Source organism: Rhyacophila brunnea, unplaced genomic scaffold, assembly GCF_057557595.1.
Source record: "Rhyacophila brunnea isolate RB1 unplaced genomic scaffold, BYU_Rbru_1.0 scaffold_20, whole genome shotgun sequence".
NCBI lineage: Eukaryota > Metazoa > Arthropoda > Insecta > Trichoptera > Rhyacophilidae > Rhyacophila > Rhyacophila brunnea.
The window spans coordinates 27,084,404-27,105,848 of NW_028232860.1; the positions used below are offsets into that span (position 1 = coordinate 27,084,404).

The following is a 21,445-nucleotide window of genomic DNA, read 5'->3' on the forward strand; positions in this document are numbered from 1 at the left end:
TTGTTCTCAAAAATTATATTTTTCTGTATTAAATTGTACTTAAGTATGTTTTGATTATTTTTTTTTTTGTTATTATCATTGTTATTATATATATATTTCTTTTTCTATATTCTCTTCTCTCTTGTGAGGGTTTTGTTTGACTTATAATGTAAATCTCATGTTGTGTACGTCTTGAATTTAGATTTGTTATGTCCACAATGTTTTGTATTCTTAAATAAATAAATAAATAAACATTCGCCACTGTTTCACATAGGCAAAATTTTCGCAAAGGAGCCTCATAACCTGTAATTTCCGCAATCCTATAGGTACCTAAAACTACCACGAGTTGAATTCGGTCTCTAAAATAATTATGATCCTACAAAATAACAACTAAGTACCTACCGTACATGTTTAGTCTACAATATTCATTCAACCTGTCTGCTATTAATCTTTTCTGCAATAACAAGGGGAATTTGTAAGAGTCATACACTTTGTACTGAATAATTGGGGAGTAAGTACCTATCTACTTATAAACGAGTGCATATTCCTTGTAAGATAGGAGGGCACCTATCTACCCATAATATACACACTTGAAGATCTGTTATTTATGAACACTTGTGTTTCTACACCTACTTACTTAGTGTAGTATATTTTACTACCTACTTAATAACTGACATATTATAATAATTCTGCTTCTTTCTTCTTTTGGCATATCCGCCCCTTAACTGGAGCATATGGACACCACGTGGCGCCTCCAAGAATCCCTGTCGCTCGCCAGTCTTCTTGCTCCATTCCAGGTCAAACCAGCATCCCGTAGCTCCGCCGTATACACTCTGTAGATTGTATTTAGCGCCCTTCCAGGACGCCGGAATCCGGTCGGTTTGAAGAACAGGCAAGCCAGGTGAAGTTCTCTTCTGGCATCCGCAGCACGTGGCCGAGCCAGGTCCAACGTCGCCTCTTCACTTTCAGCATGATGAGAGGCTGCTTGGTGCATTCTCTTATCTCCTCGTTGCTCCTAAAGTCATACCCACCGCACACCCAGTATTCGTCGCAAACATCTGTTTTCGAAGCTCAGTATACGGTTGCTCTGAGCCTTCGTAAGGTGCCATGATTCGTTTCGATTCATGATTCGATAATAATTATCTACTTATTTTAAGTAGGTATAGGAACATTTCCTCCTTACCTACTATAATTATTTTTTTTCGACCATGTCCCATCCTAATAAGATCATATGGGCCTCCACAGAGTGGAGGTTTGTATTAACAGATTTTGTTTTTTTTTTACGAGAAATGGATGTCAGCCATTTGCTCAACATATTAGGTTCATACTCTGACTCATACACAAATTGAAAAAACAATATGTGTACTTGACATACCCAGGATTCGAACCTGGGACCCACGACGCTATAGGCCAACGCTTAAGCCGCGCGGCCATCGTGGGTGTAACTTACACGGTGTAAGTATAATTAATTAGCGTTCGAAATGAATAATTTTACGAACCGGAGCGCTCGATAATTTACCGAAAATATTAACATATTTTTTTACAATCGTGTTGGTATAGTATAGTATATAAAAATAAGTGTATTAGATTTTTTGTTATATTTTACCTACCTACCTGAAATAAGTCTTTAAACTTGTGGTATGTAATAATATGCAAATATTATCAGCGTCGCAGGCAATAAAAAGGTAAATCTTTTCATAAATTTTATGTTTTTACGACGAGTATGATTAAGTTTAAACATAGATAATCTTAGTGAATTATAATCTCGGGGATTTCATGAACTGGGACGACGTTCCGGTCCATTTCGAGCCCTGCCATTAATACATTATATTGGGATCATTCTACAGTGGCACCATAGGTACGTCGAAAGCTTGCATTGGTAGTTTGCTATATATAATTTACCTACATAGTATTAAATGAGGCATTATGGCAAACAAACCAATACCAAACCGTTTTTCCCTATCTACTCATTGGGTCACTATAGAGCGATTCCAGTATACCTATCGTAAATTAAATATTTTCTAATAATCTAATAACATTTTCTTTGATTTTAGAATCTGGTGTAGGTCTAGTTCACTCTCCTTTTGTAAAATAACATTGTAATAAATTGGATTTTTGATGCCCCATAAGTATTAGAACAGAGCTTTTTCGAGTGTAACTCCGGCCATGTGTTTGGCTCCATAGGTGATAGACCCCCACACAATCGTAACAGAGTTTTGTTAGCCATTCGCTCAGTGCCTTAGATTAGGTTATTGTTCTGCTTCCATCCACGTTAGCTTAATTGGAAAAGTGGCCGTATTTGTATAAATACAATGCTGTGGGCCAAAACATGCGTGTTCGTTTTTCAATGTGTACATTTTGATCCAGTGAAAGTGTTTGGCAAATGGCTAATGACTATTCCTCGTAAAATGCTCCGCTTTGGAACTAACATAGTCAATTACATTTGTACTTTACTGTGTCCAAGCAAATATTTAAATAATCACAATCACACAAACAATGACCCTTCGAAACCAACCCGCCCCGCTCCACACTCGGTCTTAATCTAGCGTATCATGAGGCCCTACGTTGGACGTGAAGCATCAGCAGTTTCTTTACGCCTGGCTCAGGAGCAGATACCCAAGACGGAGGTCGCCACGCTCTCAAGTTAGCTTTGACTGAATTTACTGATTCACATAATTTAATAAAAAGTGCCATGGGAGAAAAAATCAAGGAGAATTAAAATAAAATAAATGAATTTAATGCTTACTGCCAAAAGCTGGTAAATCTCGAAATCATGTTATGGAGTAGGTAATTACAATTTGAAAGTTTGACATGCCCTCTAAAATCAGGCATAATACTAATCGCGAGCCGAATACTACACGGTTCTAAGTGTTCGTCCTTGAAAAAACAAACCCAACAATAAAGTAGTATTCTAAGCTGCCTCATTGTTACTTTTGTTTCTCCAAGGAAAAACACTTAGAACTTTGTAGTTCTCCACTCGCGTAATTTCTTTGTGCTTTATGTGCATGTTCTATAATATATTGGATCGACTTATCGACTTACTAACCTTTGGCAGTAAACCTAAAACAATACAGGGCATCTATTATATACACAAAACTGCTATCGGCGGCTATCGAGGGTGGTTTATCATATTTATATATTGAGATATTATAATAAATTGTTGCAATAATTTAGCCGTCTATACTATCAATCTCGCTGTAAAAGTTAACACAGCCAAGAGAGGTGCTGTTAAAAGTAACGATTATGATATCTTAATATATAAATATGATAAACTACCCTCGATAGCCGCCGATAGCAGTCTTGTTTATTATAGAATAGATGCGTATATATACTAAAACCCTTAACAAACGATTGTTTCTAACCAGTAGATACTTAAACCAAACGAATTATTATTAATGGTTGTGCTTTTTATCCCCATTGAATCTAATGTGCCAGGTAGGGGTTCTTCCAACCAAAGATGGTTTGGAATCACTGATGTAAAGACTAGGACTAGATGGATGTAATGCATTTACGCCCCTTTCCCCCATTCTAGCTCTCAATAATAAATGCTTTGTTTGGATTCGGAAGATTTCCCATTCCTTTGATGCATAGAAAATGGCTTTATCATAAATCATAATTTGAAAACGTAAGAGCTTTCCTCATTTATTGAAAAACAAATACAGAATATAACGTAATAATCAAGGTATTTTTGGAATATCTAGCTACCCACTGGGGCCGTGACGTACCGTGGGGGTAGGCAGATTGAGCGTCGCTTGGGGGGGCAGTTACTCGAAGGGCGGCAAATCGAGGAGAATCATTTGGTATATAATATGTGTAAATATCTACCTAAACTTAGTAAGAACGACAATATCTTTCCATTAAAAAAATCAGCTCACTGGTTGGAAAAAAATGTACAAACTGCTAAATGGTACAAACTAAATGTGTGTAAAAGAAATATCAACTAACTAGGACGTCAGACTTAAGTGTTTTAACTTATATTATACTACCAGTAACACCCAGCGGTGCCCGGGAGTGGAATGGTTTAATATTTGAAAATAAAAATTCTAAATTTAATACGTAGAGTGCAAGGGATTGAATTTTAAAAAGTAAAAAAATATAATATTAGAGATTTTTATTTTTAACATAATGTAGTATATTTTTGTACATTTATTGCATTTAAATATTTTAAAAAGTAGTAGGTACATATTCAATTTATTATTTTAAGGCTTTTTTAGGTATATAATATTTTTTTTTATCAAATTTTATTTTTGGTATGGTCCCAATATTGAAGCTTGATTTGATATAAATAAAAAGGATTTCATGTTATACACATTTATATTTTTATAAAAATCGGTGTTTTTTTTTTTAAATAAATATAAAAAATATTAAAACGATGAATTAGTCAAAAATCTAAATGTTAAAAAAATTGAAAATGTAAGGGCGGGCGTGCTCAGCGTGGGTCAAAATAGAGCTTTTGTTCTATTTTCAAAGCATGATCCTGGACATACCTTAAACGTTGTAGATAATCTATTTATATAATTTTGAAGCCTTATTATCCTTTATATTTATTTTAAACATTTGATGACTGCATAAAGTATTTTTATAACATAAAATAGTATTCTTTTAAACCTCTCGCTCTAATGTTTTAGAATATAGTCATATTTCAGTACATGTTCATGGTACATGTCCAAACACGCGCGTTAACATCATTTTACTCCCTACTTCAATTAGTTCGTCAAATTATGGCTACGGCCGTATGTTGTAGCTTAACCACTGGGGAATGCCAAAAGAAATGGCGTATTTCAAAAAAACACTACCTTATTCTAAGGTCAATAATTATTACAAAGCAATCATTATTCGTAGGATGTTTATCACACTTGAATGGTCAAAGACATAGCTTATAATGAGTATCTTTAGAATTATCTTCAAATGTGTTAATCTTGCCCATTTTTTGAATAATAAAATGCCCAATTCTTATCAAATTTGGGATCACAGAGATTATCAACATAATTTTTTATCGTAAATATTTCACTATAATAATGTCGATATAAATTATACTGATGGTTTTATAAATGCGTTTAAAAATTAATAAATGTAAAAAATCTTAACACCACTGCACATTTATGTACTGAAATATGACTATATTCTAAAACATTAGAGCGAGAGGTTTAAAAGAATACTATTTTATGTAATAAAAATACTTTATGCAGTCATCAAATGTTTAAAATATATATAAAGGATAATAAGGCTTCAAAATTATATAAATAGATTATCTACAACGCTTAAGGTATGTCCAGGATCATGTTTTGAAAATAGAACAAAAGCTCCATTTTGACCTACGCTGAGCATATCCCCCCTTAATAAACTAAATTTTAATAATAAATATGACCATAATATTTTATACTGTAATAATAAGATGGGACCCAGCAAAAATTCATATTTTATTTCATTTTTACAATTGTAAGTTTATCTTTGACTTAAAAAAACAAATCTTTTTAATGTTTTCAGATACATATCTATTAATTATTAATACAGTTGAAATTGTAAATAATCAAAAAAATGTCTCAAATTGCAAGCCTCGTATTTTTCCGCTAGGTGCCTCTGTTGGTATAAGGATCCCCTTTAATGACAGCCAGGGCATAACAGTCCCAAGAAACACAAAGCCTCCGGAATGCTGTCAAATATCATCAATAAACACCGGCCAGCTCACGTTTTTAACCGTCAACCCATAAAAAAACACATTAAAATGGTGGACGAATCCAATATCCTAAGGCGACTTTTGCCCAAATGATTCTTAGTATGGATTTCTACAATTTGTCAGTTGTTTTTTCTGCCAGCTCAGGTGCGAAGGTACTTATCATAATTATCTTGCGAAAATAATTTTAGCTGAGCGGCGTATTGCAAACAATTAATAATAATATGAACCAATTAAGATTCTCGAGTTACCGCTTTTATTGTTCTTTTTATCGCAGCAAATTTATTGTAAGCAATAGTGAACCATTTTATACAATGCGTATAAAAATACATGTTTTAATAATTATACTTCTAAGAACTTTTTCGTAGGTACGTACAACTACTATGCATACAAATACCAATTAATTGATACCTACAAATATTGAAAGTTTTTGTGCGTGGACCTTGAAATATTCTAAAAGTATCATATTGATACCATTACCAAGTATGTGTATAGTATCAAAACAATAGGTTTTCTGGAAATATTCGTTTGAATAATTATTATATAAGTAATTATAATATATTATGTTATTATATATTGTGTATTGCGTCAGCCGTAATTGCATTCTTCTAAAGGTTTTGCACTTATGTTCATTATAAATATTACGTTAATACATTTAGATTTAGAATATTACAGAGCTACTAATCCGCAATGCCACACATTTTACTACTTACCGTGATTAAATTAGTTATAAAACCTTAAGTAGATAAAATGTAGGTTACCGTTAATTTAAAAAAAAGTCACCGCCCGTCCCATTTAAGGTTACATGTAAATTGTAGATAATGCATTTCACCGTGGCACAGTTTGCGCTGAGCTTTCTATCGGAAAGAGATGACCGTATACTATAAGATAAGGTATCCAATTTTATTAGATTCAATATGAATATTAATTCAATTATCATAGCCGATTGTGGCAAAATTCATAAATTCAATAATGAAAACCTAACCTAACAAAAAATTATCCAGTAATCGGCTATTTCCAAAATTTGTTTGCCACTGGCTTCCTGTAAACCGACAAGAACCGTGTTTTATTTGGACATGAATTTTATCTCAGAACTATACGACCTAAAGAGGTTGAACAGTCTTTAATATACGACCATATATTATTACCCATACAATATTTCGGATACGGCGAACTGTGTATGTACATACAGATTTCCAGACACGCCTATTTATTCATGTATTTAGGTATTATTATTTGATTTAAATGCACATAAAGAGTAAAAAAAACTATTCATGATATAAAACGACAGGTACCTAGACACATATTACTTTAATAAACACTTAATATGAAAGTTTTAATTTTTTTTCAACTTTTGTAATTTTGATATACTTACAACATATTTTATCATAACAGATATTTTCAATTGAATAACACAATAATAACGAAATATATGTGCATATTGTTGCGTACATAAAAATTAACTTTAATAAAAAACTAACTGGTTGGTGATATTTGTACTTATTTATTAAATGACTGATTTATATAGATAAGTACGTTATGAGATGGGGTAACTTTATCACTGAAAAATTTGCTATGTTTAAAATTCATCAACTGTAGGTGTCAAAAAAGGTTCTCTATCGATGACAAATTTTGAATTGCTTGTGATCGCTTCATAAATGAAGGAAGTGAACAACTTTAAAATGAATTATTTTCAATACAATATTATTTATCATCATCAGCTGTGGTATACACCAATATAGTATATATTTTTTATCGAAATACAAGATTTTGTACACACGGCGGCTGATGTAGCGTAGCCATCTATGAAACTGTGGGTTGCGGGTTCAATCCGGCAGATGGGAAAAATAATGCATATTGTTTTTTCAGCGTGTACCTACTCGATCTACTGAATGAAGTAAGTGGGTTGGGCGAATGACTAAATAATAATTATTCCTCGTAAAGAATGGTACGTTAATAGGTGGGTATAACTTGCACTTCGTAGAGATATATGTTTTCAAATTAGGACTGAAAATTGTATCCATCTAACTATCATTATTTTATGTATGCGTATTGTTCTTAAATCAGTTGTTTAAGACAATTCAGTGGCGTAACAGAATATAGAAAGCTCCATAAAGACAATGTTTTACTTAACTCCCTTTTTATTTAAAGGATATTGTGTACATATAGAATTATTAATCCACGACGTTCACAAATGATATGTTATTTAAATAAGAGTAAGTGAAGCAATTTATAAGAATACCTAATAAAAAGCAACATGTATACGTCTCTAGTCAGAGTATTGATAAGTCGCGCAGCCCTTGTTATCGGTAGGTACTTGAAGTGATATAATATATATTATAAGTATGAGTATTTCATGCATTATTGTTATTTTTAAGTTAATAAGTAAGGAATTCAAAGATATAATATTACACACCTATGTATAAGGAAGTAGATATTTAATATACAACAAATAAATATACGAAATGTACAATAAGAGCTTTAGAAAATTATAAATCATCCAATTAACTATTTTTTTAGTCAACGAATAATTCACAAGATTTGACAATGTAACATTTTTAATTGAAGATAGCTACATAGTTTGAAAGCACATCAAAGAAAACTGAAAAGATCTTATTAAAAAATAATACGATGCCCAGCAGGATACAAACCTGCGCCCACTGGATTCGCGCCAATGTGCTCTGCCAACTAAGCTACCTGCGTTATATTCAATTGCGATGTAAATCATTCATCACAAATATATTCAGCTAAGCTGAAATTTAAGAGATACATCCCTCCACAGCTATTATATATTTTCATATGATACATTTATTTTAAATATGTTAACATATTATTATAAATATTATTAGCTACCGCAATGGGAAATTTTGTTGAATAAATTCATATGAATAGTCTGTAGGTAGATACAAGTTTCACATACTGTCCACGCATTATAATGACGAAGAGTTTTGATTCTTGGAGTAAAACATGCAGAGTTGTTCGAGGTAGATTGTAGATTTACCCAAGGGCCAAAACATCCTCCATGCAAATAACATCATATTAAATAATAGTAATTTGGTTTGCAAAATTACTTAGTGTTTTATCAAAATCTATTGTGATATTTCAGCCAATTAGTACAGTGCACAAAATGTAGAATCGAGTGCGATGATGGCATCGCATGCACAAGTAAAATCACTGCCATTTGAATTCACACATTCAGTTCGGATGCGATGATCTCTGGAAGTTCTCACATACTTGTTATTTTTTTGTCTGCCATAGATCACATTAAATAGTTAATGAACTACTGTGACTGTATTCTTCAATAATTTGTCTAAATAAGTAGGTACTAAGCTATACTAATACCATCGCTTCTACATAATGAAAATTCCTCGGTATTCATAAAGATACTATGACAATAATATTTATTTCATAATAATTCAATGTACCTACTACATCGTACACCTTATTTTTCTGAAAAACATAGGTTCCATAAATTATTAACGCATTTTTTAATTAAAAAATGTTGTAATATTAGAGTCCGTCCCCAAAAAAAAAGAACTCCGGCTGGCCGGAGTCTAATCATCAATATTAAATGTGCTATATTATGATACAGATGTAGAATCACATGTTTAAGTTTATCCCATATTATTCCCCACACTCAAGGATTAAACCTTATTTTAGTCTCATCTATAAAGCAACCCATTTCCCACTATTTTTAAGTTCCTTAATAGTCACCCACGTTAGCCTATTTAGTAGAGCGGTGCCCTTATGTGTATTAAATACGAAAACATGGGTAGCAGGTTCAAATCCACAAAAAAATGGATGTTTTTTTTTCAATGTGTAAGTATTTGATACAATGCAAGGTGTGCGAATGGGCGAATGTCTAATAACTATTCCGCTCAGGATCGAACATGGTAATTTACTCTTATCTTAGATACTTACTTATTTAAAAAAAGCTTCCAATTAGCTTGGTGGACGGCAGAAGCATCGGGAAAATGTGTAATAAAATTATTATTTTAATAAATTTAATATTGATTATTACCCTCATTGGCCTAGTTGGTAGTGCAACCGTCTCTGAAGTCGTGGGTCGTGGGTTCGAACCCACGGCAGGTCAAAAAAATACATACTTAAGTATTAATTGTTCAATGTGGATTTGATCCTGTTCAATGACCCAATGAGTTGGGCAAACGGCTCACAACTATTCCTTGTAAAAGAAAGTCTCTTAATATAACCTCCAGGCGGCTTTCGAGGTGCAGTGCGTAAAGCCGTGGCCTTCCATCCGGGAGCTCTGGGTTCTACCCGGTGAGGACACAATATATTATTTATGTGATTTTCTCAAAGCCTGGGTGTTTGTGATTGTTCAAAATTACTAACCACCATGTACGAAAGAGCAATTGTAAAGCGTCGGATTACGTTTATGACACTAGTTGTGTCTAAGTACCTTGTTGTTTCGCCGACAATATTGAAAAAGTATCCACGCATATGGTTGAAATTCCATGTAAAAAATCTAAGGTTTGTGAAGTCGGTAGGTACCTACCAGCGTTCATTACAATAAATAACTTCTTTTGTAGTTTATGAATGCCATGCTTGTTTTGAGGAAAAATTCTAATTGTATATTTTTGTTTGAATTGCGACTTTTTGCATTATGTGACCGCTCATTTAAAAATACATATTCTCTGATATAACGAGTAACGCTTATAACGAGCAAATTCAGTCGGTCCCATCTTCCTCGTAATAACCAAGTTCGACTGTAGCTTCATAAAGGTTTGGTCTAAAATTGCGTAGTTTAGGTCATTTTTTGTTTTGATTCTTCAAAAGTACAAACAGAACCTGTTTCTTTTTTAATCCTTTCTATGCCGCAATTAGTTAATTGATAGTAATTAACATAAGAATTGGTGTAATTAGGGCGTGCAAAGACGCTTTGGGCACTTAACCGGTTAAAGCAAGCATGTCGACATCGAACAGTAACATCATTACACAACAGGTGTATCTGAATATATCGTCCGAAGACAAATAAACAGAAAGTGTTTTTATATAATGGACTTTCGGCTTTAACGGACACCACCTCACCCGCATTAGTCCGTTATATCGAAGATCTACTGAATGTATAAAGAGCATTTATAGTAAAAATGAATGAGAATGGGGAAAAAACAAAAACAATAGGTATTTAGTACTTTCAAAAAACATATATTTTGAAAATCATCCCACTGATTATACTTAATAGAAGTAAGACATCAGTGGTCATAAACAATTAAGTTAAATATAATATTTAATTTGTTTTAATAACCATTTATACAAATTTATTTTTTAGTGATGAGGGGAATATTCTTTTACAATATTTATAAACATAAGGACATAAATACACACACAGAGAGTCACTATATTATAGTCATTATATACAAAATAGTACCAAGTTTTTAAAACTAATATAAACTTCAGTTTGTTTACCTACATCAGATATAATCCCATATCACATTATTTTCTAAACAAAACTATTACACATTTATTTTTATTAATTCATCACACTTTTTTATTATCATCACGAACATGCGGCCTTAGCAGCTTTGACGGCTGAAAAAAAAAAGAAATAAATATTAAAATTTACAATTTATATCTGAGGGTAACCCCTAACTATTTTCCCCCGTCAAAACTGCCACAATTCAATAATCTCGCAACACCTTTGTTCTTTCCTTCCTAGTGAAAAATGTGTATTGAATAGCATTAGGTGTTGTGTCGTTAACTTGTATATTATTATGTTAGGTATGAATTTAATATTGTGTAACTATTGAGTCTGAACCGGGTAAACTATATCCATCACACGTCGGAGACATGGATACCGAAAACATTGAGTCATTGTTGAAAACCCACAGGCACGGAGACGGATACAATAGAAAGATGGTATGATTATCAATACAGTTAAAAACTAAATTCTGGAATGGGAAGCCAAGGCTTAAGTTGACCTGAAATACCATCTTAAGAAAAAAAGGAAGAAGAAATACTTCCTTGTTGAGCTTGGCCTTCTCCTGGTCCTCTATTATCCTTCTCCAGATAATTCACCGCACTCAGTTTCGTTTCTGGATCATTGAACATGAGGCAATTTGTCTATGCTTAATAATTATCCATGAATACCTACTGTCAACCGTAATAATTCTAACTCAACATTACATAAATGTTTTGAATGATTCTTCTATGCCAGGAATTTACTTTCACTTGAGTAGCCAGTCTATTACATTTTCTATAGGTATGTAAAATGTTTGGGTAAATGAATATGCATTTGAAGGACCGGGGTGCTATTGGAATGTCGAAAATGAAGAATTTGGGATCTATTATTCAAAGACTGTAGACTTTGTAGGAAAAATGTATATGATTATATATAAATGTTAACTTCTAACATGAGAAAAGAAAGGGTATCATAATGACACACTAATACATTTTTCCAACAGAATCTAGGCTAAGCTTGCAAAGATACCCCAAATTCTTAATTTTTGATCTTTACACAGCACTCCGGGCCTTAAGGATTAATAAATTTTATTTTAAAGCGCATTCACAACTAGTAAAGAAATAAATAAACAAAAATCAGATTATAATAATCGATTGCCATCAAAATAAAAAGTAGTTCCCATGTCAGAAAAATTTAGGTATCCGTATAACACGCTCTGTTTTATCAAATTCAATAATACAAACCAGTCCAGGTGTACGATGAATACATCATAACCAAAAGAAGCAACCTCAATACTTATAATGTATTCGATTCTTATCGTGTTAATATAATCATAAACACACAAGATATGACGGTTGTTAAGATACATTGTATTGTACCTTATCCAATGAGAGTACGGCCAGCATCCGTGACGATTGCTGGCTCTCTATTTCTCTCTTCGACAGTGTGATTGCCAGGTCACACGTATCCCCACAGCCAATTGGAGTACAAATCTTCAATCACTGTCTCCGTGGCTGGATCCAAACTTTCTATACCAAAGATCACCATATTAACACTGAAATTTCAAGTTAGGTAGTAGCCTACGTTTGAAAAACAGATATTAAATAATGTCTTATTATAGTCAAACTTCCTTCCATTTACTTTTTGACTTACTGTATGGAATAAAATATCTCTGCGAGGTAAAGTTTAAATCTATCATTTCACACTCTAAAAACCATCTATTCTAAAATAATTCAAATTTAATTATCTATCAAAATTAAATACATGGTAGGTGTCATATTTTGTACACAAAATATAATTATAATCTCACAATCATACCATACAACTTAATTAAAATATTTTATGGCGTAAACCGTAGACGAGTATGTCAATCATGTGTCACTGAGATACATTCTAGTTTAAAATAAGAAAAATCAGTAAATCGGGAAAAGATATTTAAAATAAAATCTGTTTTCATTTCGGTAAGTCTAAAATAAGCTAAATATATTGGGGGTGGCTTTTAACTTACCAATAAAACAAAATACATCTTATATAGCACCATACTTCTGCAATCCCATAAAATACTTTGAAGCAATATCCCACACACGTGGAAGTATTGCCACTGGTGAAGTATCAATTATTACAGCCCAGGATCCAAGATAATTAAATTATACATAAAAATTGATAATTATTTTGAAATGTGAACATTTTTTTGTTATACTACAACGATATGCGTAGTGTGTGCTAATATTTCATGAACTAACAACTTATGGTACGTTTACATTTGACACTAATATCGTCATATTTATGTATGACACCATATTCACTTAAGTGTAAACAGTAAGTATATTTGTATCTGCCACTTATTTTGCGTGTGTCGACTCTCACCTACCACTTATTCAATCTACTTATATACGCAAATGTAAACACCGCGTATTCGACAAGTTCGAACTTGGAGCGATATATCACCGAAGTTGGACCACCGTCTACTTTTATGTCAAGTACCTGACACAATATTCGTAGTTTGACAGGTACCTAGTGAATTGCATATGTATATTTCTAAAACAACGGACAATCAATAATCATAGGTACACCATGAATGTATACCCAACGTTTACGTTAATAAATGTACTGTAGCGATCTGTCAAAAATCATAGACAATGAGAAATAAATCGGATGTGCCGTGTTCTATGGATTTTGTTCTAAAATAAAATATCGCTTGTTCTCGGCACATACGATTAATTCTGATGCACTCTGTGAAGAAAAAATGCGCTTCAAATGGTATTACCTAATTCATTTTGGCCCACACCTGCACTCGTATTAGGTACGATAATATTATATTGAATATGCAATGACGATCAAGTGCTAGATATCGCAATATTACTGTTAATCGTTCTTCTGAATTGTGTGTCTTGTTTTTTGGCAAAAGGTCCAATCTTGCAAACTAAAGTTCACAAATTGAGTTGGATCTTCGATTTTAAACTCTGACATTAAACGGAAGGCACCTAGTTCTTCTCGTCGCTGAATCCATTCCCGCACCCATCTACACCATTTTTTCCTCCTTTTTGTTGCCAAAAGACTTAAAATAATAACACTCGCTGCTTTCTTTTTTAACATTCCCATATTGACAACTGACATAACGTTTTTGAGAAGTATACAAAATAAGTGTCCGAATAAATTACAATATCATATGTAAACACCGTTGCCATTGAATAAAGTGTCGAGACTTTATTTCAACGAGAAGTATACCAGAATTTTATGTCAGATCCATGCAGGTGTAAACAGTAAATGAAATTTTATGTCCGACACATAAAATAAGTATAACGGTATAAGTGTCAGATGTAAACGTACCATTAGAGACAACAAAGCAAACAGTCAGAAAGGAATTGTTAATAAATTTCTTCTTCTTCAGCCATATCCAACCCCAGTTAGAGCATATGGACACCACAAGGCGCCTCCAAGAATCCTTGCCGTGTGTTCTTGCAACGTTCCAGGTCAAACCAGCATCCCATAGCTCCACCGTATAAACTCTATATCTAGTATTTAGATGCCTACCAGGACGCCGGCATATTTATTTATATTTATTACAGCATTTTCGGCAACTGAAGATAGTAGATAGAAGTAGAATAATCAATAGTGGAGCATTACCTTTAAAATTACGAGGTACTTGGCTGAATTCTAAAATCATTTTCTGCAGATTTTAACACAATTTTCTCACAACCTAAATAACGTAAGTAAAAATGTAAATATCATTTACGGCATTTATGCAACAAAACACGCAGGCACGAATAATGTGAAGGTACCTTAAGAGGCTATTTTAGAGGATTTGCCATTAGCCATTCCATGTGCTATATCCAAACACATATCGATTGAAAAAAATAGTATGAATCTTATCCATCTGCGTGATTCGAGCCTGCTAACGACTTGAATAATAGGCGGTTATTTTTAACCGCGCCTTAGTGTGATTGCTAATCACAAGAGGTAACCTATCTTAGCAATCATATAACTATGATATAATAGCGTAGGGTGAAGGTAGTCTGTGGAGATTCAACAAAAAAAAGTGCATACTAAAGTTTGTCTGTCATACTTATTTGTTTTCATTAAACAAAGAATTTTTTTTTTCGACCATGTCCAATCCTAATAGGATCATAATATGGGTCTCCACAGAGTGGAGGTTTGTATTAACAGATTTTGTTTTTACGAGAAATGAATGTCAGCCACTTGCTCAATCTATTTTTATTTTTTTTAGAATTATTAATAACCATGACCTTGCTTTTTCGTACGAGGTGGTTGTTAGTAATTTTTGAACAATCACAAACACCCAGGCTTTGAGAAAAACATATAAATATTGTGTCCTCACCGGGATCGAACCCAGAACTCTCGGGTGGAAGGCCAGTGCCTTATGCACTGCACCACGAGAGCCGCCTTGCTCAATCTATTAGGTCCATACTCCGACTCATACTACTACTACTTCACCATATTCGATCCTTAGAGGATCATATGGGCCTCCACAGAGTGGAAGTTTGTATTAACAGACTTTGTTTTTACGAGAAATGGATGTCGGCCATTTGCTCAACCTATTAGGCCCATACTAGAACTCATACACAAATTGAACCGAATGGGACCCATGACGTTATAGGCCGACGCTTACGACACGCGGCCATCGGGGTGGAATACAAATCGCATTGGTTAGTTTTTAAAATTCAATTAAGCCTGTACCAACACCATTTGCAATTTGTATTCTTAGTTCAATGAAAACAAAAAATACGTAAGACAGTTTAGTTTGCAATATTTATGTCAGATCTCCACAGCCTACCTCCACCCTTCGCAACTGCTATGATCGTAACATGCATGTCAAATGACAAAGAAAAATATTTACTCTATATATATTACAATGAAGATAACCATTGTAAGAAACCAAAATCCTTTTGTAATAAAATGGACGAACATTACAAATCATAAGTTTAACACGTTTACAACATAAACATGCAATGCCGTTATCCGATAAGTAAATAAATACATCAATACGTTAAACTATTTTACCAGTCATTGCGCCTTCAAAACTGACTGTTTTTTTTTATAAACTTAACAAAAGAAACAAAACAGAATGTAAAATTTTAAAGATTACGTCCCGAGAGCGTGGGAATATTTTTTACGTAGTTAGTAAACGTCAACACAGTACGTGCCTGCAGGATAATTGATGTGACCTCACTAATTTTTCATGTGACTCTTGTCAAATGCCAGACAAAGTAAGGATAGCGGCCATTTGATAAGAATTTGGTAGACTTCCCTTTAATCTGATAAAACTCATATTCTTTTCTCATAAAAGTGTTTAAAGTGCAGTAAAAAATGTGGCAACACAAAGAGCGTGTTGCCATTTCAATAATAAATAAAATGAATGCAATGAACATTATATACTGTATCCGTCGTGTGTGCATTTATACAAATAAACCACTAATAAAGCAGACATTAAATTATTTAATGTTTATATTATATTGTAAAGTTATCATACTTTTACCATTGCATCACTTACTATGTTAAGGCTATACTTCAGCTGAGGCATGGTCTAAAAAGATTGTGACTATGCGACGCGCGGATTGTGCAAATGACGCATGCCGAACCAAACATAATTTGTTATAAAAATTCAACATGCGTCCATTTAATGTTATGTATATTGTTATATTAGTAATACTATATTCATTGACATGTGTTCTTTTTCAAGTACGTGCGTAACGGTTTTTAGTCATCTTTACACGATTTAAGAATATATTCCCGACGCCATCACAAAACAAATTGACGTGCTCACACCTCGACTAACGCTCTCCGATTGGCAATGAGTGCGAAATTTCGTCCCACCTATTGTTGAAAATTATTTTCTGTTTCACTTATGTATGTTATTAATTAAGAAATATTTTTTAAATCGCCAAAGCGACGAAGTTCGTAATTTTTTTTTTCTGACAACTATGCATTTGACCTATTTAGTTATTATGGTTTTAAAGGCGCAATGACGAAATATACAATACTTTTATACCTTCGAATGCCATTAAGCTCGTTGTGGATTAGTGTAATGATTCAACAGAATATTATTCAGCAGTAATTGGGTATTTTAACTATATAAATTAATAAATAAAAACAAATAAATATTATGTGTCCACGGCATTAATTACATAATAAAACAGTATGTATACCTTCTCTTTCTTTTCTCCTGAGTTTCTTCCTTCTTCTATCGATAGTTGCCAATTCAGCCTTCACGTTGTGGTAGGCTTTCCGTAACTCAGAGAGACGTGACGTCAGCAATGCTATTCTGGATGCGCCATCTAATCCAGGATCTGACAAATAAACAAAATATTACTCAAGCATGTTGTCATTCAAGGGAAGGTTTCTGGTAAGTATGACCCTAGCAGAATATGAACATCCTGGTTAAAGAATCGCAGATGCGTTGAGTTAATACGGACTTCTTAAATGCAGTGGAGGTAATTGAAGATTGAGCCAAATTTCGGAAATTCTTCAATGGCACATGTCACCACACTAATAATGCTACAATTAATGGAAAAAAAACAACAAAATTATGATTAATATTGTCATCTATTTTATCTCTGTTGTCACTTTAACTTAGAGTCAGTTGCGTCTATTGTTGACCGTGGGTGGTCGACGTAATGGTTGAAGGAAGTTGTGATGCAGCAAGCTTTGTTAGCTAAGGAGGTACATACTGAATCTCCTACGTAGTGCTGGCTGTCGGTAAATGAGCAGTTAACATATGCCCATCCTCCACCTGTTAAAATTTTCCATTTTAAAATTGATTGCACCGGTACTTTCATGTTGATAAATACTTCCGATGTTCACGAGACTGTACTAAAAAATCTGTTAACTTGTCGCAGCACTTATAATCGAAACTTATGACGACACAGTCCTGAATATGATTTATGACATCTGTCGATGAACTTTCACAACCGAGATCTTTGACTGACTAATTTTATAAATCCAAGAATTTTTGTTAAACAAAAAACTAGTACATGTTGCAGACATTCGACCTCTCTACGACTATGTATCAGTGGCGAAGGGTGGAGGTAGGCTGTTAAGATCCGCCATAAATAGTGCACATTAAACTTTTTCAGACATACATATTTCTTTTCATTGAAATAAGACTACAATTTACAGATAGTGTTGGTTAGTTTTCAAAATTCAATTAAACCCTGAGAAACCAAGCCATAATAGATAATAGTCCAAAAATACATGTCTATTTATAAAATATCTAAAATTATGCAATTAAATCATACATAACTTTGAATATTTTATAAATAGAATAATGTTTTTTATTTATTATAGTTTGGTTTAGTCAGGGCTTAATGAATTTAAAAAAATAACCAACAATATGTGTAATATGTATTTTTAATCCAACGAAAACAAATAACTATGAATGAAAAAGTATCCACAATTTTGTCGTATTCCCCAAATTAGACCAAAACTATTATGGTTTCGTTTAGGCATGGTTTAATCGATTTTTAAAAACTAACTAACACCATCTGTAAATTGTAGTCTTAGTTCATTAAAAAAAAATACATATGACTAAAAAAGTTTAGTGTGCACTATTTATAGCGAATCTTAACAGCCTACCTCCACCCTTCGCCACTGCTATGTATCGAGCCGTCATTTCTAGGAAACACAGGGTCGTGTCAGAGCTCATCACTCTATTCCCGTTTAGCGCAGTGAAAGAAATGGAAAAGATAAGCAAAATTATCATCCAAAGATAATGGTTATGGTACATAAAAAAGATTTAATTTGAATTTTAAAATTAAAAAATAAATCACCTAAATCTACGTAAAAGTTATATTTAAGGGGTGGATGCGACCCGGTATAGAGTAGTGAGGGCACAGAGAGGGCGAGATCTTCGCTCTCGCTGACTCGGCAGCTCCGGGGTCGGCGGCCTCTGCGCGGCATACCCATCCCCATTCCACTGGACATCCCGACTGGACTCTCTCCGCCACTCCTCAAATTCATGTTCACACCTGCGAATATTGATATTACATGTAATTAAGTTGTAAGTTAGGACTAATAAGGTACTTAAAGCTTTTTCAAATCATTGTATTCCAGATTTTTTTTATTATGCTTGAATTGTTAACTATTTATAGAAAAGTGATTTGATTTTCATCAAAATTTTCACATTTGCCCACAATTCCATCTCTTGCTAGTTGGTACAATAATGACTTAGACAAATTAACTAAATTAAATTAAGATAGAGAAATTTTCTGGGCTGACTAATTTATCAAAAACCTTTTATTTTTCACATTATTATTGAATTGGCACTACAATGTAACCACCTTAAGATGTTTCTCAACAGATTTTCATTTTGCAAGAAATGTATGCCAGTTTGCTCAACCTATTGCATAGGTCCGAACACACATTGAAAAAAGGTGTGGATTTGTTAGAACCGGGATTCGAATCCGAGACCCACAACTTTATAAACCGACACATTACTGCTTAGACATCTCGCTGGCACCATCTATTACATGGCTCATTCAATTATTTAACAATGAATACACCCCAACCAACTGACAATAAATTTATTGTCATTAAAATGTATGTCGGTCTATAGCGTCGTGGGTCTCAGGTTCGAATCCTGGGTCTGGCAACTATTCATATTGTTTTTCAATTTGGGTATGAGTCAGAGTATGGACCTAATAGGTTGAGCAAGTGGCTGACATCCATTTCTCGTAAAAACAAAATCTGTTAATATAAACCTCCACTCTGTAGAGGCACATATCGTCTCTGTTCTGGCAGAACACACTAACTGGAGAATACTAGTTTTGAGTAATTTGACTTTGAAGTTGTTAAAATGTTTGAAATGGTCTATCATGTGAGTTTATTAAGTAATCGTACAAAGGATGACTTTAAAATAAAGACTGTTTATTTATTAAGAAGGTTTCCAGACGGTAAAGTTTGAAATAAGGAACATTTTGGTATAACTAACTCAATATGTCATTTTTTCGAATTAGTGCCTTCTGCCAGAACAGTGACGTTGTGAACTTATTAGGATCGGCCATAGTCGGAAAAAAAATGTACAATGTAAGTAATTACACACCTGAATTGCTTTTCTCGACTTCATTGATTTTCTTGGAGGTTCCCGATGTACGATTGTCATCTTCATTCATCTTCGAGTCGCTCGGAATGTCACCATCGGAAAGCTGTTGATCCCTACGAAAACAAAAAGTACATATTTTATTATAAAATATTATTACAACAGCACAAATTGGCGATACCGACACGCAGGCAACATTGAAAAGACAGAAACATAGGCGACAATAGTACAATAGTAAGAGACACAAAAAAAAAAATATCTGCTGAACATTTTTGTATCTCTCAAGGTTTCCAATTTTACCACATTGCAAAAATATGAACACCTCCAATTATCATTGTTGAATTAGACCAGCGCATCTATTCTATACACAAGACTGCTATTGGCAGCTATCGAGGGTAGTTTTTCATATGTTTGTATCGAAGTATTATAATTGTTACAAGACTGTCTATCTCGCTCTAAAATTTAGCACACCCAAGAGAGGTGCTGTTAAAAGAACTAACTATTGTAATTGAGCCCATATCCGGAAAACGAGCGTTATCGCGATAACGGTGTTTTTTGGTAAATTGGTTTAAATTACGCAGCATACACCTATGCATGCACTCACCAAATATTACTTCGATATTCTAACAATAGGTGGCAGTAGACAGTCCAAACTGACCACGCGTTGCACGCTGTTTATCCGTATACAATAATATCTATGCCGTACAGGACATACAGTCCAACAAACTTATCTGAATATGTAATGGTCAAAAATGGGACTACTAGAACCCATATGGACGCCATATTGAATACGCCATTCCAATGTCAGATTCTGTCCAGTTGCGAGTCTTGATTGGGTAGTTTTCGACTGTGGTTCCCCCGTCAATTCTTCAGGTAAGTTTGCGGCACTGTACACACAATTCGTGCTTACGAACGTTCGCGGCATTTTCATTTGTTATTGCGAAACATATTTTTTTACTCTTCAGAGTATAAAATCTGAATCTATTTGTTCTAAAAAAGGCGTGTCATTGATGATACAAATTATTACGTCAAAAACGAATAGTGGTCAAGATTATAAAACTTTGGTACTGTTCGGTTAAAGCGGATACAGCGGAAAACGCATTTTGAAAATAGCCGATAAACTGGATTATTTGTTAGGTTAACCTAACCAAACCTAACCTAACCCAACCTAAACTAACCTAAACTAACCCAAACTAACAAATAATCCAGTTTATCGGCTATTTTCAAAATGCGTTTTCCGCTGTATCCGCCTTAACCGAACAGTACCAAAACTTTTAAAGGAAAGATTATCAAGAAAATAATATACTTTGATGTATAA

General features: G+C 33.6%; 1 protein-coding gene across 2 annotated transcripts in view; it reads right to left on the reverse strand.

Moving 5' to 3' along the window:
- Positions 1-10,800: 10,800 nt before the first annotated feature.
- LOC147071476 (uncharacterized) overlaps positions 10,801-21,445 on the reverse strand; it is a 47,175-nt gene continuing 36,530 nt past the window's right edge. The window contains exons 21-25 of one of the 2 annotated variants that reach the window (XR_015070825.1): positions 20,131-20,243; positions 18,860-19,057; positions 17,240-17,380; positions 12,452-12,601; positions 10,802-11,203 (exon numbers count right to left, since the gene is read on the reverse strand). Coding sequence is in view for 1 of the 2 variants with exons in the window: in XM_085948375.1 (XP_085804501.1) it covers positions 11,172-11,203; positions 17,240-17,380; positions 18,860-19,057; positions 20,131-20,243 (484 nt within the window). In the remaining variant the exon portion in view is untranslated. Of the gene's footprint in view, positions 11,204-12,451; positions 12,602-17,239; positions 17,381-18,859; positions 19,058-20,130; positions 20,244-21,445 lie in introns of both variants that reach the window. The other variant, XM_085948375.1, reaches the window with a different exon arrangement.